The sequence below is a fragment of the Podarcis raffonei genome, chromosome 11 (genome assembly GCF_027172205.1).
Source record: "Podarcis raffonei isolate rPodRaf1 chromosome 11, rPodRaf1.pri, whole genome shotgun sequence".
In the NCBI taxonomy this organism is placed as follows: Eukaryota; Metazoa; Chordata; class Lepidosauria; order Squamata; family Lacertidae; genus Podarcis; species Podarcis raffonei.
This window is the reverse complement of record NC_070612.1, coordinates 28,884,749-28,899,628: the sequence shown is the minus strand read 5'-3', so window position 1 is coordinate 28,899,628 and position 14,880 is coordinate 28,884,749. Positions and strand designations below refer to the sequence as shown.

Sequence of the window (14,880 nt, the reverse complement as noted above, 5' to 3'; positions counted from 1 at the left end):
CGTTTAAGGTATTAATATTGTCTCAAAAAGCATTAAAGCAAGGGTGGGAAACCTCATACCATGGAGCCCAAATGTGGTCTTCTAGACCTCTCTGGACTCTTCCCAAGCGGCACCCCTGCAACTTGCTCTGCCCATGAACTGAGCCAAGGTAGGGTGCCTTGTGATATTTGTATGCTCTGCTCACAGGTAACAAACTGACCAATGACCTTTCCGTTCAGCAAGTTCTTAAATGTGGATTATATGAGGGACTATGGGATCCAGTTTGAAAAATAAATTTGCAGATTTTTAAAAGGACTTATTGGCGACATTTGCACATCATGCTAAGCCAAACGGTCTGCCTTCTGCAATGGTGATTGCAGCCACTTTGTTCCTCCCTGGTTCTTTTAGCTCTGCATAATGCAGCAGCTAAGCTCTGCCTGTTATAAAAAACAGGAATTGTGCTTAAGTTCTTTTTTTCTAACCATGATCTGTAGCCAAGGTTTTTTCTCGGGTACAGATCATGGTTAAGGAGGACTTCAGTGACTAGTATGCATGACACACACTAAGCCAAACCTGAGCAACAAGAATTTGTCAGGAACAAAGCGAGTGTGAGCTTTGCATGAACTTTGCACAGTCCTGCTAAGCCACAGTTTAGTTCAATGAGGCCCTTCTTCATGTGTCTCCTCCATGAGAGGTCCAAAAGGTGACAACACAAAACAGGGCCTTTTCTGCAGTGGCTCCCCATTTGTGGAATGCTCTCCCCAGGGAAGTTCGACTGGCAGCTTCATTATACAGCTTTAGGTGCCAGGTGAAAACATTCCTTCAACCAGGCCTTTGGCTGATTAACATCAATACCCTTTTAAATGAGTTTGTGGGAGGGGGGTTATTGGTTTGTTTTTGTTCTTACTATGTATTTTGTGTTTTTTATCTTACAATTTTATGTTGTGAACCTCCCTACGGATGAAGGGCTGTGTACAATTTTTAAAAAACTAAGAATAATAGACATAAATAAAGTGTTATGCAAAGTGGGCCACTGTGTTTCTGAGCCATGGAACAAGAATTTGGTTGGTGCTGTGTTTGCTTGGTTCTGCTAATAATTACAATCCCTAACTTTTCCTTTAACTCCCAAAGCATGCCATGAGAAACGAAAGGCTCTTGTAGACCATTTTACTTAGGAAGCTTCCTGTTTCACCAGCTAGTGTTCTTATTTTGTCTCCTCTGAGTCAGCTGCTGGGGAGACTGGTCAATGTTGCCATGTTTCTGACTCAGAAGTAACTGAATCATCATAAGGTCACTGTAGAAAGACCCACCCTCACAGGTGACTGCTGGCTTCATTTTGGCACAACCAGCCACTACTGGGCTGTTCTCCTAGAAGAGAATCATGCTTTGAATGACGATGATTCATGGAAGAAATACTGGAAGGAGTGGGTTCCTCCAGTTGTTCTAACTTTCTTAATAGCTGGGGTACAAGAATGAGTCGTGCTTCTAATTCAGTGAAGGGTCAAAATGTACCTAAGCAGTTCAGAAAACACTATAAAAAAGACTTACATAAAGTGTGTCATCACACCTTGAATGGAAAAATTAATAGCTCTGGTGCATCATCAAAATAAAGGACCATCTGGCCCAGCATTTTCTATCTCCTAGCAGCCTACCCACACATCTCCAGAAAGTCCGCAAGTGGGGCATGAAGACAATAGCCCTCTTCTATTCTGGTTGCTGCTATCAGCAGTTGGCCCTCAGAGCATATAGCTACCATGATTTGCAGCCACTTGTCCTCCATGATGTTTTTTTTAAAAAATGAACCTGAGTTCTCCTGTGTTATAATGTATGCTCAACCGCTGACCTATGGACATGCCAATTTAGTGGGCTGAAATATAAAGTCAGAAGTGACTTTGGGGGTACACCAGTTGAAGCCTTTGCTCAGTGGAGGACCTGCAATGCCATTTGCAACTGCAGCTTCCCTTATAGATAATGGTTCAACCTCTCCTGAAATTACTCCAGTGAAGGAGAGCCCACCATCTCCCTGTGTAGGCCACATTTAAATCATGCATTTAAAGCACTATTGATACCACTTTGAACAGTCATGATCCGCCCCTCCACGAAAAAGAAAATAATTCTGGGAGCTGTAGTTTGTTAACAGTTCTGAGAGTTTTTGGGAGATTCCTGTTCCTTTCACAGAGCTACAGTTCCCTGAATTCCCTGTGAAGAGGTAGGGAGTGATAAACCACTCTGGCAACTACAGCTGTAGGAGGGGAATAAGAGTTGCCTGGCAACTCTGAGTACCTTTAACAAACTACATATATATAAGAAAGGGCTAATTGGAGTTTCTGGTATCATGCCAGCCTGAATGAGTGCTCTGGTCTACTGTATGGAGAAATAAATTGGACTCTGGCACTTGAAGTGAGCCACTGCAAAGTTCATGATCCTGGGAGTTCAGGTAATACCTGATACTGTATATCATTTTCATTCCATCTCATGTTTTTGGATCAAGGAAGTGCTCTTGTGTGTCCTAATCGTGTTATGTAAGGAATAACAAAGCGCTCTGGGAGTTGCCTTCCCAGAGGAAGCAAAGGGAGGAATCTGAAATACACAAAGCAAGCAGGTACTGTATTCATACCTAATCAAGCCAAGAATGTTGCAGAACAAGATTATTACTGTTTCTTGTTCCAGGTTTCATGCCCTTAGGGTTAATATACCAAATCTACAGGACCATGCTTTGTGTGAATAATAAACTTGATTATGATAATTATGATGGTGATAATACATTTCTTGGACCTGCCCAGGATGACTAGCAACCATCAGAAAAATACAACCTGATGACCAAAATTTTCCTGATGCGGCACATATAGAAGGCATTAAGGTGTCACTCCCAGTGGATGTAGTTGCCCAAGACTCACTTCCATAAAGCAGCATGCTCAACACACAGGCCTGTTAGACCTTAATCTTGGTGTTGGACATTAGCATCACATTCTCCCATACCCTTGTGGAGAGGCCAGCCATTGGCATTCCTGCCTTGCCAATATGCTTGTCCAGCTCAACATCACTGGAAAGGTTGCTGGTTATGGTGGAGCTCAGGTAGACGAGATAAAAACATTATTCCTTCTTAAAAAAAAAAAATTTAAAGTACAATATACTGAAGAAAATAACTGAAAGATATGGGGCAGACAGGGCTGGCCCAAGGCATTTTAGCACCTGAGGTGAACAACAAAATGGCCAAAAAAACAAAACAAAACAAAAAAACTGCTAGGGAAGAAGGGCTGAGTGGAAATCTACATCAGGAACAAGGGGGAAATAAAGATGTGTAATGCTTTATTAAGGAATGCGGGTGGTGCCGTGGGTCAAACCACAGAGCCTAGGACTTGCCAATCAGAAGGATGGCAGTTTGAATCCCCGCAACGGGGTGAGCTCCCGTTGCTCGGTCCCTGCTCCTGCCAAGCTAGCAGTTCGAAAGCATGTCAAAGTGCAAGTAGATAAATAGGTACCGCTCCGGCGGGAAGGTAAACGGCGTTTCTGTGCACTGCTCTGGTTCGCCAGAAGTGGCTTAGTCATGCTGGCCCCATAACCTGGAAGCTGAACGCCGGCTCCCTCAGCCAATAAAGTGAGATGAGCGCCGCAACCCCAGAGTCGGCCACGACTGGACCTAATGGTCAGGGGTCCCTTTTCCTTTAATGCTTTATTATGTTTTTATATATGTTGTAAGATGCCCAGAGTGGCTGGGGCAACGCAGTCAGATGGGTGGGGTACAAATAATAAAAATAATTATTATTTATATCTAGAAACGCCCAAGGCATTTGCTTCACCTTGCCTCATGGGTGGGTCAGACCTGGGGAGAGGACTCAGGAGGACTAAAATGAGCAGCAGCAAGAACAAAAAGGAAATGAATCAGGGAGGTGTGAGTACTTCATAATCCCCAAACCATGATATGCCAAATGTGCATCACAAGGGACAATGAAATGTAGTTGTTTCAGAAAAAAAAATCAGGCTACTATCAGCTATGCCAAACGCAGGTTTTAACTCCAGGGAAACACATGTATCACCTAGACAGAAGAAATAATATGTGGTTCACATCTCCAAAATACAGGAACAAATTACTAGCCGAATTTTGAGATTGTGCAGGTAAGCCCTCATACATTAGAATAGATATAGTCTATTCTATATGTCATAAGAGCTCCCTCTTCTGGGTATAGCTCATATTAAAGGTCCTTTATAAAAGGTCTTCCGATCCTTAGCTAATTTAGGCAAATATCTTTCTTAGATTTAAATATTGCTTCTTAGTTCTCAATATATGATGATTCTCACTACACCTGAGCTATGAACTTGTGTCCTTAGGATCCCTTTCACCCATCCCTCTTTCTTGAGATGTGAGCTGTGACTTGTTCACAGCTGCGTTGTGCCCTTTGCTGGTACCCGGCTCATGCACACGCATGCACCAGGCAAGACCAGAGGATGAGCTTGAAGGCTGAACCAAACCCACTGTTCCAGCCCAACCCTCCCTGCCACAGGCACAGAGCACGGATGGTTCACAGGGCCGCACTTTGCCACCTGCCTGCCTGCCCACGAAGTGGGGAGCCTGGTCGGTCGGCCGACAGATGCAGCCCTTGGCGGATGCATCCCCCCAATGCTGGCTGGGCAGACATTCAGCGAGGGGGCCAGGTGTGCAGCAGCAAGGCCAGGCTGGGCTCCGGGGCCCAGAAATCCCCAATGGCAGGCAGGATGGGGATCCCTGCACCTGGCTTGCACCCGCTCAAAATCATACACCTGGGCCCACGGCCCTCCCCATGCTATGCCACTGCTTGTTCAGCCCTTAGCCAGAACCCCTGCTTATCTCCTCCTCCTCCTTTCCTTTCAAAGGAATTCTGCTTGCTGGGTTCTGACCAGCTCTTGCTTCTCACTGATTCCTGACTTCTGGCCTAGGCAGAGTAGACTACAACTCTGATCACTACTGACCATTGGCCATGATAGCTGGGGTTGGCTGGAGGGGGTGTTCAAGGACATCTGGAGGGCACCATAACAGATAAGAACAAACCAAGGACTTGCTGGACCAGACCAACGGCCCATCTAACATCCTGCTCTCACATCCGGCTCTCTGATTTTACGTGGTATTTTTGTTTGACTATTACTGTTTGTTTTATATTGTTGTCAGCGCTGCCCAAGGTCCCAGCTCACACAAGACTAACGCTGCTTCTTACTCAAGTTTAAAAGTCTTTATTGAAGTTCAGTCTCATTTCCAGACGCGCAGCGCGCAACGCTACATCTATCCATCAGACCGTAGAAGTCCCATCTGAATCTCCTCCCCCCTGACACCAGCTTAAGATTCTAGCCTTACTCCACCTTTTCCTCTGTTCCTTCTTTCTCTGGGTCCTTCTGCTAGTCGGAGTCTCAGCCCTCCGAGATTCTTCTGACGCTGATTCTCCCGACTCCTCCCCCCCCCCTCTTTCGGGCTTTAGGACCTGGCTCCCAATCCGGGTTTTCTGCTGTCCCGCGCTCCTCCACATTTGAACTTGGCGCGCGCGCGCAGCCTCCCACTTTCCTTCTGACCGTTACACTTGTGTCACTGCTCCCCCTTTCGGGGAGGCTAGCTGGACCTGGCCTTCCCTCCGTCTCCCCACTCCCCGATGGAGGAGAAGCTGGTCCTGACTCACGTGACTCTTCCCCCCCACTGTGCTCTGGTGGGGGAACTGGCCCTACTCCTCCGCTACTCCTTTGGGACTCCCCTCTGGTTCCTTGTTTATGGATCGTCCCCTCTGGGATTCGCCTCGCCCTTACCATAGGCGCCCCCTCCTGGGAATCTTCTGATTCGCTGGAGAAGCTCATGGAATCTCTCGGTCCACTGTCATATTCCCCTACACTCCCCTCTGATTCCTCTCCTCCGCTCTCTATTTGCTCTCTCCCCTGCTCTTCTGCTCCTGAGCCTCTGACAATTGTACACGGCTTGGAGATTTTTAAACTATTAAGCAGCTTATCAATGTTTTTGAATGAATGAATGAATCACATTTCGGGCTGGTATAAGCATAAAACAGAGATAGGGAACCTGCAACCAACCAGATGTCATTGGTCTGCAACTCCCAACATCCTTTAGTATTGGCCAGGCTGGCTGAGCCTGACGGGAGTTGGAGTACCATGGCCTCTGGAGGACAACAGGCCTAAAACAATTTCAAAACAAACCAAGATAATACATTTTGCTTGTGTGCCTTAACTAGGTCCATGAACCTTCACTTTCAAATGTCAAAAGTTTCCACTGCTTGAGGCATAGTTTGACTACCCATGGTCAAACTAGAACTTGAATCAAAATCTCCTTTAAAAGTGCTAAAATATAACTGGACAGAAAGCAAGGCCAAAACCTATAACAGCATGTTTCATAGAAACTTATTTTGTTGCTGATCTGTACCTGGCTTCCTGTTGCTGCTTCTCCTCATTTGCAACTGGGGCTGGCCCTACCATTAGAGTGAGGTAGCTGCCTCAGATGGCACATGAGTGGAGAGTGACATCAAGGCTTCAAAGGACAGAGACTATCATCTATCTATCTATCTATCATCTATCTATCTATCTAGCTATCTACCATCTATCTATCTATCTATCATCTATCATCTATCTACCGGTATCTATCTATCTATCTATCTATCTATCTATCTATCTATCTATCTATCTATCTATCTATCATCTATCTATCTATCATCTATCTATCTATCTATCTATCTATCATCTATCTATCTATCTATCTATCTATCTATCTATCATCTATCCATCCCACCTGTGAGGATCTGCCAGGCAGAGGTATAAGTACCTAGGGTCCCTTGTACCCTTGGCAAGGAGTTCTCCTGAGGCACTCAGAGGGGCCTGTGCACTTCGCCCAGTCACCTAGAGCAGTGGAGGAACGGCCTGGGGAGCGAAGGGCAGGCTTCTAGCCACTCCAAGCCAGAGTGGAGAGGCACAATTTTTGCACCCGCTGTGCCTGTGCTCTTGCAAGGATGAACCTTGCAAACACCTAGGTACACATCTGCTGCAAGTGATGGCCACAGGTAACCAAGGTAGCTCTTACCAACTCCTCCAAACTGGATATTGAGTTGGGAGGTGTGTGCATGTGGCCCCACTGAGTACCACAAACATGAGGTTCTTTGGGGGTTTTTTATTTCTAGAGGCAGCTGGTGATCAAGGTTATTCTTCTAGCTGTCCCAAATAAGTTGCAGGGATCAGAGGTGCACAAAGCTTAACTATTATTTCCCATGATATTGTTTGTTGATTTTGCTGTCCTCACAGCTTAGAGGACTTAGCTAGCTGTTTAAGGGTTTTTTAGGTAGGTAGATTCCACTTCTATGTGTTTGCTTCTCTAGCAAGATAGCACACAAAACACTTAACTGTGCAAGTTAAATCTAAAGTATTCAGCATATAACTCCATTTCAGCACACAAGGGGGAGCCACACTCCAAATAAAATTTCGACTTATAATGCACACAAAAATTCCACCAACGATTATATCTGAACCCTGTAATAGAAGTGTGCATTGGCTCTGTTTGTTCCCTGAATTAAGAGATGAACTTCAGTGATTCAGGTAAGGTCCTCCTGCTTCCTAGTCAGATTGCACCGTTCACAAGGCATCTCAAGATGTCTCAAAGTTATTGAGTGGCTCTGTGGTCTGGCTGTCCCTAACATAAACCTGCTCGTTCCACCGACTCCCAAGAAATGAAACCAGGCTTACTGGGGAAATGCTCAGAGCCAAAAATCTGTGGCAGGGGGCAGAACCCCAATAATAAGCACCATTGGGTCACAGGGCCATTGCTGAGGGGTGACATTCCCCATTACAGTGGTACCTCTAGTTACAAACTTAATTTGTTCTGGAGGTCCATTCTTAACCTGAAACTGAAACTAATTAGCTTTCGCTAATGGGGCCTCTTGTGACCACTGCGCCGCCAGCACACAATTTCCGTTCTCATTCTGGAGCAAAGTTCTCAACTCGAGGTAACTCTTCCAGGTTAGCGGAGTTTGTAACCTGAGGCATTTGTAACTCAAGGTACCACTGTATTTCCTTGGGACCCATGCTCTTTTTCCCACCTCCACCCATCCCCTCAATGCAAACATCTCACTTCGTGTGAAGCAACCCTAGACACGCCCAAAAACGTAGCACAGGTAGGAAAGATCTTACACCTTCCAGAGCAACCTCATCACCTCCTTAGGGAGGACGACTTCATGTTTTCTGAATCATAGCCCTAAGTGCCAATTAGTAGAAATACAATTTGCTGTATTTACTTCTTAGTAGGGACTGAGAAGAAATTCGATTCAGATCGCATGTAAAAGTTGAATCTATCGAATCTGCATTTTTCAAAGCAATATGAGAACTGACACACAGCCACCTTTTGAAATTTTGTGATGCAGTTCTCTAACTAAAGTTTACAAAAATGCACATATTAGGTAAAAGTGTGCATAAATATGAATGTATTCTTGAAATGACATATAAAAAGGCATTATGTTAAGAAAAATTACTTGCAAAAATGTGTAAATACAAAAAAATGTGTTTGTTAGAAATTTGTACTCAAATGCCAAGTTATTTTGTGAGGATTAAAAAAAAAATCAAATTGCTGTAGAAATGTGAAGAGCCAAATTTTAGATTGGAAAAAATGAGAAATTGGGAAATCAAAACTGATGGACCCTTCCGCTCCTACTTCTAGTGAATCAGTAAGATGCAAACAGCATACAGCTACAGTGTTTTCTAAGTGAATTTTCCTGCCATTCTTTCATGAAGAGGGCTATCTTTTAGTGCCATCACCTGTGCTTTGAACGCCTTTGCATCTCTAGTACTCTTTTGAGTTTGGAAATTATATGCTGAAGGTTCGGTTTTAATTTCTGAAGTGTGACAATCCAGTCTCACGCCGGATTGAACTTAGATCAATATCTTATGAAATCAGAGGCAGCCTTCCTTCACCTGGTGCCCTCCAAATGTTTTGGTCTACAACTCCCTTCGTCCTCAGTTTGGATTGGCTGTGCTGGCTCACTGGGACTGATGGGAACTGTAGTCCAAAACACCCCAAGGGTACCAGGAGAAGGTTAGTGTAATGATTAGTATGTTGGAGTAGCACTGGGAGGAGACAGGTTCAAACCCCCCCTCAGTCATAAAGCTCACTGAATGATCTTGGACCAATCCCTATTTCTCAGCCTTCATTACCTCACAGGGTCATTGTAAGGGTGAAATGGGGGAATAGGGGGTAGGAAATGTATACTTCCCTTAGCTCCTTAGGGGAAGGATGGGATATAAATGAAATAAATCATAAGGCAAAGCACTGCGTCTTCTTGTTCTGTATTTGTGGTATTCCCAGTGGTTGGCTTCCTAGCAACTAATTGGATTTCCATCCTCGATGTTTTAATGAAGTTGCCGCTTTTATACTCCTAGCTCCTTATTGAATGCTCAGGGAAGCCAGCCAGCCTCAAGAAAGCCACCTGGGGAAAGATACCTACACCTGTTGACGCATAACAAGCAGTCACAAATAAAGTGAAACCCAGGAAGGGGGAGACATTTTATCATTGGTGATTTCCCTCTAGAAACCCCAGGGGAATTTGGTAAGCTAGGGTGGAACCCTCAGAATAGAGTTGACTACAGTCTGTACCTGTTGGAGACAATACTTTATTTGGGACCACTTCAGAACAGGTAGGAAGAAATGCTTAAATTTTGCCTTGTTAGATGTATTTTGCTTCTTTTCCCTTTCAGGAAAACGTGTGGCCGCTTAGAGATGACTGCACACCCAATGAGCTCAATACATTTCTTCCTAGATTCATTTGTAAAAGTGCTCTCCTAAATTAGCGTCATAAACAAGTTTGTGCAGCTGGTCAGATGACAAATATTTAGCATCACAGAAGCTCTGAATCCTGTATTGACTTTCTGGGCAACTGTGTTTATCTCTGTTCATATACAGAAATGCTTACGTTTTAGATGGTTCATGCAAGGTTGCTATAAGTCTTCCCTTTATCTCCCTTTGTAGTATGCCAACACTGCTGGAAGGTGCGATGGACACCTTAATCAAGGTCTTTCACCATTATTCAGGAAAAGAAGGGGACAAATATAAACTCAATAAAGGAGAACTCAAGGAGCTCCTCACCAGCGAACTTACTGACTTCCTTTCGGTAAGACAGAGTCATGGTTAAATCTTTTTTTCACTGACTGCTTGCTGGACATGGGGAAGGGGAATAGCTACTGGAGGATCCTTGACAAGTATTTCATATGCCATTTGTTCACCCAGACATGCAATTAAGTCTTTTCTGCAACAGCAGCTGCACTGTGTGCAAAAATAGTTGCTATATTTTGCCACATCCAAGGAAATGTGCTTTGGTGACCAAGTACTTAGGACCCTTGATTAAGTTATTATTAGAAACCTTTATCCAAATAGTCAGCTATAATGTTAAGTTTCGATATGGATGTGAAAGTCTTGGGTTCAAATCCCAGTTAACTTATAAAAGTTGCGGGCTGGCTGTGGGAAAATCTCATGCCATAGCTCAGCTGAATATCTTGTCTAGGCATTACAACCAATATGGTAGAACTCAGTTTGTGCATTGTGAGCTTCCCTGCCCCCACTGACATAGCTCAGTGGTGGACGAACTTGGTACATGATGGCCCCAGTTTATATGGTATAGACAAGTAACGGGATGGGAAAGGTAGGAGATGCATAGTAGTCATGGTGATCCCCATAGCAAATGTAATATCTAAATGAATGGGGAGCTGATTTTATTCATTCACTGGGGAAGAGGCGATGCTCCTTTTCAAAGTAAAAAAACTGTGTTCCACAGAACACAGCTTCAGTACTGAATTAACGACACAAGTGCACAAACTCAAGTGTTCTTAGCGGTTAAAGCAAAACTAATTCTCAGCTCCTATGTTTTTGCTTAAGAGTTTAAGAATATTTCAAGTGCCGTGTTATTTAGAACAAAATACCTATCTAGTCTAAGAATCCGGAAAGCTAACAAAAGTGCTGCAGAAGTGAATCATCTGATTTGTTTTATTTATTTATTTTCCTTTTTTTTTTTACTGGCCAGTCCTCAGCTGTGGCTCTCATAGCAGCTTACAACAAAACCACAAAAATGCAATATAGAAAAGAATACAGCGCAACATACAAATTAGAGCAGAAAGCTTAAATGTCCTCTTTGACGTACAGAATGACTCCTCTGCTGCATCCTGCCCTTCCTATAGAGTTTGTATCCAAAGATAAACTTGTCCCACTGGCTTTCTCCTCTTTTACCAGGATTTCTGTTATGCCCACAATAGCTATACTCTTCTTTAAATCCAAACATTCCAGTTCAGCCATCTTGGCCAGTGTATTAATTGTATTACATTGCTCAGAGGCAGTAAACCTCTGGTGACAGAATACTGCAAACAGCAAGGGGTGGCTGTACCTTATTCACTAGGCTACAGCAGGGACAGAAGGAAGTTGGGTTGGGGTTACGAGATAGAGATTCTATTTTCTTCAATGGTGGTGATAGGTTCTCTTTGGGAATGGTTTTAATGTGGTCAGTTAGCTGCATGTGACTCATACCATGTACAATGTACAAATAGGTATGGGAAAACTGGTGGATAAGGTTTTTTTTTACTTACTTTCCTTTCTCTTGGTTCTTTCTTCGACTGCATATACACCATATATTTGAAGCACATTTCACATGCATTACCCTCCCCCAAAGAATCCTGGGAACTGTAGTTGAATGGTGATTGGAACTGTATCTCCGTGAAGGCAGATTAGTGTCTGGGGTTTTGAGGGGGAAATGTGCTTTTGTATACACAGTCTTACTCGCTCTGTCAGCCTCATAGGCTCTCTTTGCAGCATCTGTGCAGCTGAATCATAGCCACAGGGTGCTATCCCCAACTGCCTCAAGGCAACCTCACCCCTGCCTCTTCCAGTCCTTTCCCTCTTCCCTTCAGACCTATTCAGCTGTGGCCATGTCAAGCATAACGTTATATGCCCCATTCCTTAGTATGTATGGTTGAGAAGCATGCAAATAGGCCTGATATGAGGGTGGGGATTAGTGTAATGCAGGCATAGGCAAACTCGGCCCTCCAGATGTTTTGGGACTACAACTCCCATCATTCCTGACCACTGGTCCTGTTAGCTAGGGATGATGGGAGTTGCAGTCCCAAAACATTTGGAGGGCCAAGTTTGCCTATGCCTGGTGTAATGGCTGCCAATGTCTCAAAGGTACTGATGCCTCCCCAGAGCAAATAATATTCCCTTAGGTAAATTATTAGAAAGAAGAGGCATTTAGGGTATTTTAATAAGTGATAATACCTAGGCGAAAGTTTACAGCAGGGGTGTGCAACCTTTTGGGAGCTGCATACCATTGTGGGCAGAGGCGTGAAGTAGGCAGATCAATGGATGTGACTCTTACCTTTGTAAAGTAGGCTACATATCACAGTTAAAGGATGAGATTCCAACTTGGCAAAAGCACTCAAGGAGAGAGCAGATCAGGACAGGTGAGCTGTTCTGCTGGGGAGAGCCCCAAGAATTAGATGGAGAGGCCTGGTGGTTACTCACCCCTGGTTTAAAGAAATCTCAATCCACCTTTCTGGTGGTATTGCTGTTGACCATGCTAGTAAGGTGGGCAGATGGGCAGAAAGATAGAATATGTAGATCAAAGAGTATGTAGATCAAAGTGTATGCAGATGAACTTTGGTCTACGTCTGGAAATTTTCTTGCTTTTTAAGTGCTTCTTCGGGCCTGAAGCCACATGCAGTTTTATTCATAGGTTGATTGGAAACTCCTGTGGACTCTAAATATAGCTTCCTATCTATCCTGAGCAGAGAGGTGGCTGAGAAGAGCTCTCGCTACAGGACACATTATCAGTCCTGATGTGATTTGTGTTCCTCTATTTTGTTCCTAATTTATAACGCCGCTGAAGTTCTTGTGTTAAAAAAAGAAAGATCTGATATATAAGTGGCATCCTGTAGTCTATTAATCCTAAGAAATCGCATAGTCTTAAAAACTGGCAGCTCTGCAAAAAGGAGAAGAAATAAAAAAAGGAACCTGTCATCAATTTTCTTGGATTGGATTCTCTCTGTCCTGCATTCCATCTTAATAAAATATCTCTGTTTGTAGCGACCCAGTCCCCAGAGTAATCAGCCAGCACTAACTAGATGTGCTTCAGACTTTTGAAGATTAAGAAGAAATAGTGGGTTATATCTGGTTTAGGTTGAGTCCACATGTTAGCTTCCAGTGCTCCTAATTTAGTCCTGGTTTGTAGAGCATATTTCACACATTAGGATTAAAGCAGCTTTTGCCTCTGTCGGGTTTGTAATGATGATTTTTAAAAACTGTAGGAGCCACAATGCTAATTCACATTGCAAATTCGTCTTCTACACAAACAACCATTATCATTAGCATGCAAGAAGCTGAAAACCTCACATGTGAAAATGCCCTTGAAATAATTTCACTAGTACACAGAAGTTCATATAAATCTAGAATGCAAGATACATAGGGTCGCAGAGCAGTTATCTATACAGCTGGTGGTAATTAGGGTAAATTCTAGGTTTAGATTAATTGGGATACAGATACTGGAAATTACTATAATATTTTGAGTTTGGGGAGCTGACTAACAAAACTCAGGTTGCAATTCTATACCCACTTGCCTTGGGAGTAAGCTTCATTGAACTCTATGGGATTTAGTTCTGAGTATACGTATACTGTATAGGATTGCCATCTTCAAAGATCAATTCCCTCTTCTCCCTCCTACATGAGAGAACACCTCTCTGTGCTCTTTGCTTGCAACATGTGTGTGCGGTTCCTAAAAACAAGATCCTTTCTTCTTTTGGGGTATAGCTTTATTTATATGCAGATATAACCAGTTTGTTGTCTAAAATTCAGATACCTGATCTACTAAGACAATACATTGGATGGTGGCCCTAGTGGGAAAATATTGACATTTAGCTTATTAATAAAGTAAACCATCTACACTATTAGAAATAAATATTATGTTGTTCAAAGTTGAGGCACCTCTGTCTTGAGACAAATACCTGCTGCAGACACTGGTAAATATCACAGCACATATAAGAAATTCCCTGAGGGTTAAGGACAGTGTATGCACATGCCCTCAAGGAAATAAAAAGAAATCTCTAATGTAATTTAACACACATCTCAGAAGATTCTCTAACTAATCTATCTATCTATTTTTGTCTTTATAGTGTCAAAAGGATCCCCAGTTGGTTGATAAGATTATGCAAGATCTTGATAGCAATAAAGACAATGAAGTGGATTTTAACGAATTTGTGGTTCTGGTTGCTGCCTTGACTGTTGCATGCAATGATTTCTTTGAAGAGCAAATGAGGAAAAGGGGAGAATAGAAATGGTAGGTGAAGCATGTTTAATTATCACTGTAGCACTTTTCTTGTCTAATGGTTGAGCTCATTGAACCTGGATATTATGGGTAACGAATGAAGTTATCATGGAGACATTTCAGCTTTCCTCTCACTTCCTTGTGTAGAATGTCCATCCAAATGTAACTTGCCAATATGAAAAAGAGAGAAAGGAAGAAAATACAAACAAAGCTGAATGTATGCACCTTAATGTGGATAATTTCCTTTTCCTAAGGATGATGCCATTGCTAAATACCTGCTACATCTCTGTTTGCATTGACAGGTTGCAGTCGCCTTTTAGAGACAGGATGGGAGACAGCAACGGAACCAATATTTCACTTTTTGTTTTGTGTTTGGCTTTCCCTTCTCTTCCAAAACCCAGCCATTTACTTTCCTCAAGTCTCTTCGTATGAACCCACCCAGACCCTGAGATCATCATCTGAGGCCCTTCTTCATGTACCTCCTCCACGAGAGGTCTGGAGGGTGGCAACAGGGGAATGGGCCTTCTCTGCAGTGGCTCCCCATTTGTGGAATGCTCTCCCCGAGGAGCTTCTGCTGGCGCCTTCATTATACACTTTCAGGTGC

The 14,880-nt window shown here is 43.4% G+C and overlaps 1 protein-coding gene across 1 annotated transcript; it reads left to right on the top strand.

The window, feature by feature from the left end:
* The first annotated feature begins 9,565 nt into the window (after positions 1-9,565).
* On the top strand, positions 9,566-14,663 carry S100Z (S100 calcium binding protein Z). Its single transcript, XM_053408386.1, has 4 exons — positions 9,566-9,615; positions 9,947-10,088; positions 14,125-14,288; positions 14,579-14,663. Exons 2-3 carry the CDS (start codon positions 9,948-9,950, stop codon positions 14,281-14,283), a joined length of 300 nt encoding a protein of 99 aa, XP_053264361.1. The 5' UTR covers positions 9,566-9,615; position 9,947; the 3' UTR covers positions 14,284-14,288; positions 14,579-14,663.
* Positions 14,664-14,880: the final 217 nt, after the last annotated feature.

Coding starts and splice junctions, on each gene's coding strand:
- S100Z (XM_053408386.1), top strand. CDS start 9,948: ATGCCAACACTGCTGGAAGGTGCGATGGACACCTTAATCAAGGTCTTT. Junction 10,089..14,124: donor AACTTACTGACTTCCTTTCG/GTAAGACAGAGT, acceptor TTGTCTTTATAG/TGTCAAAAGGATCCCCAGTT.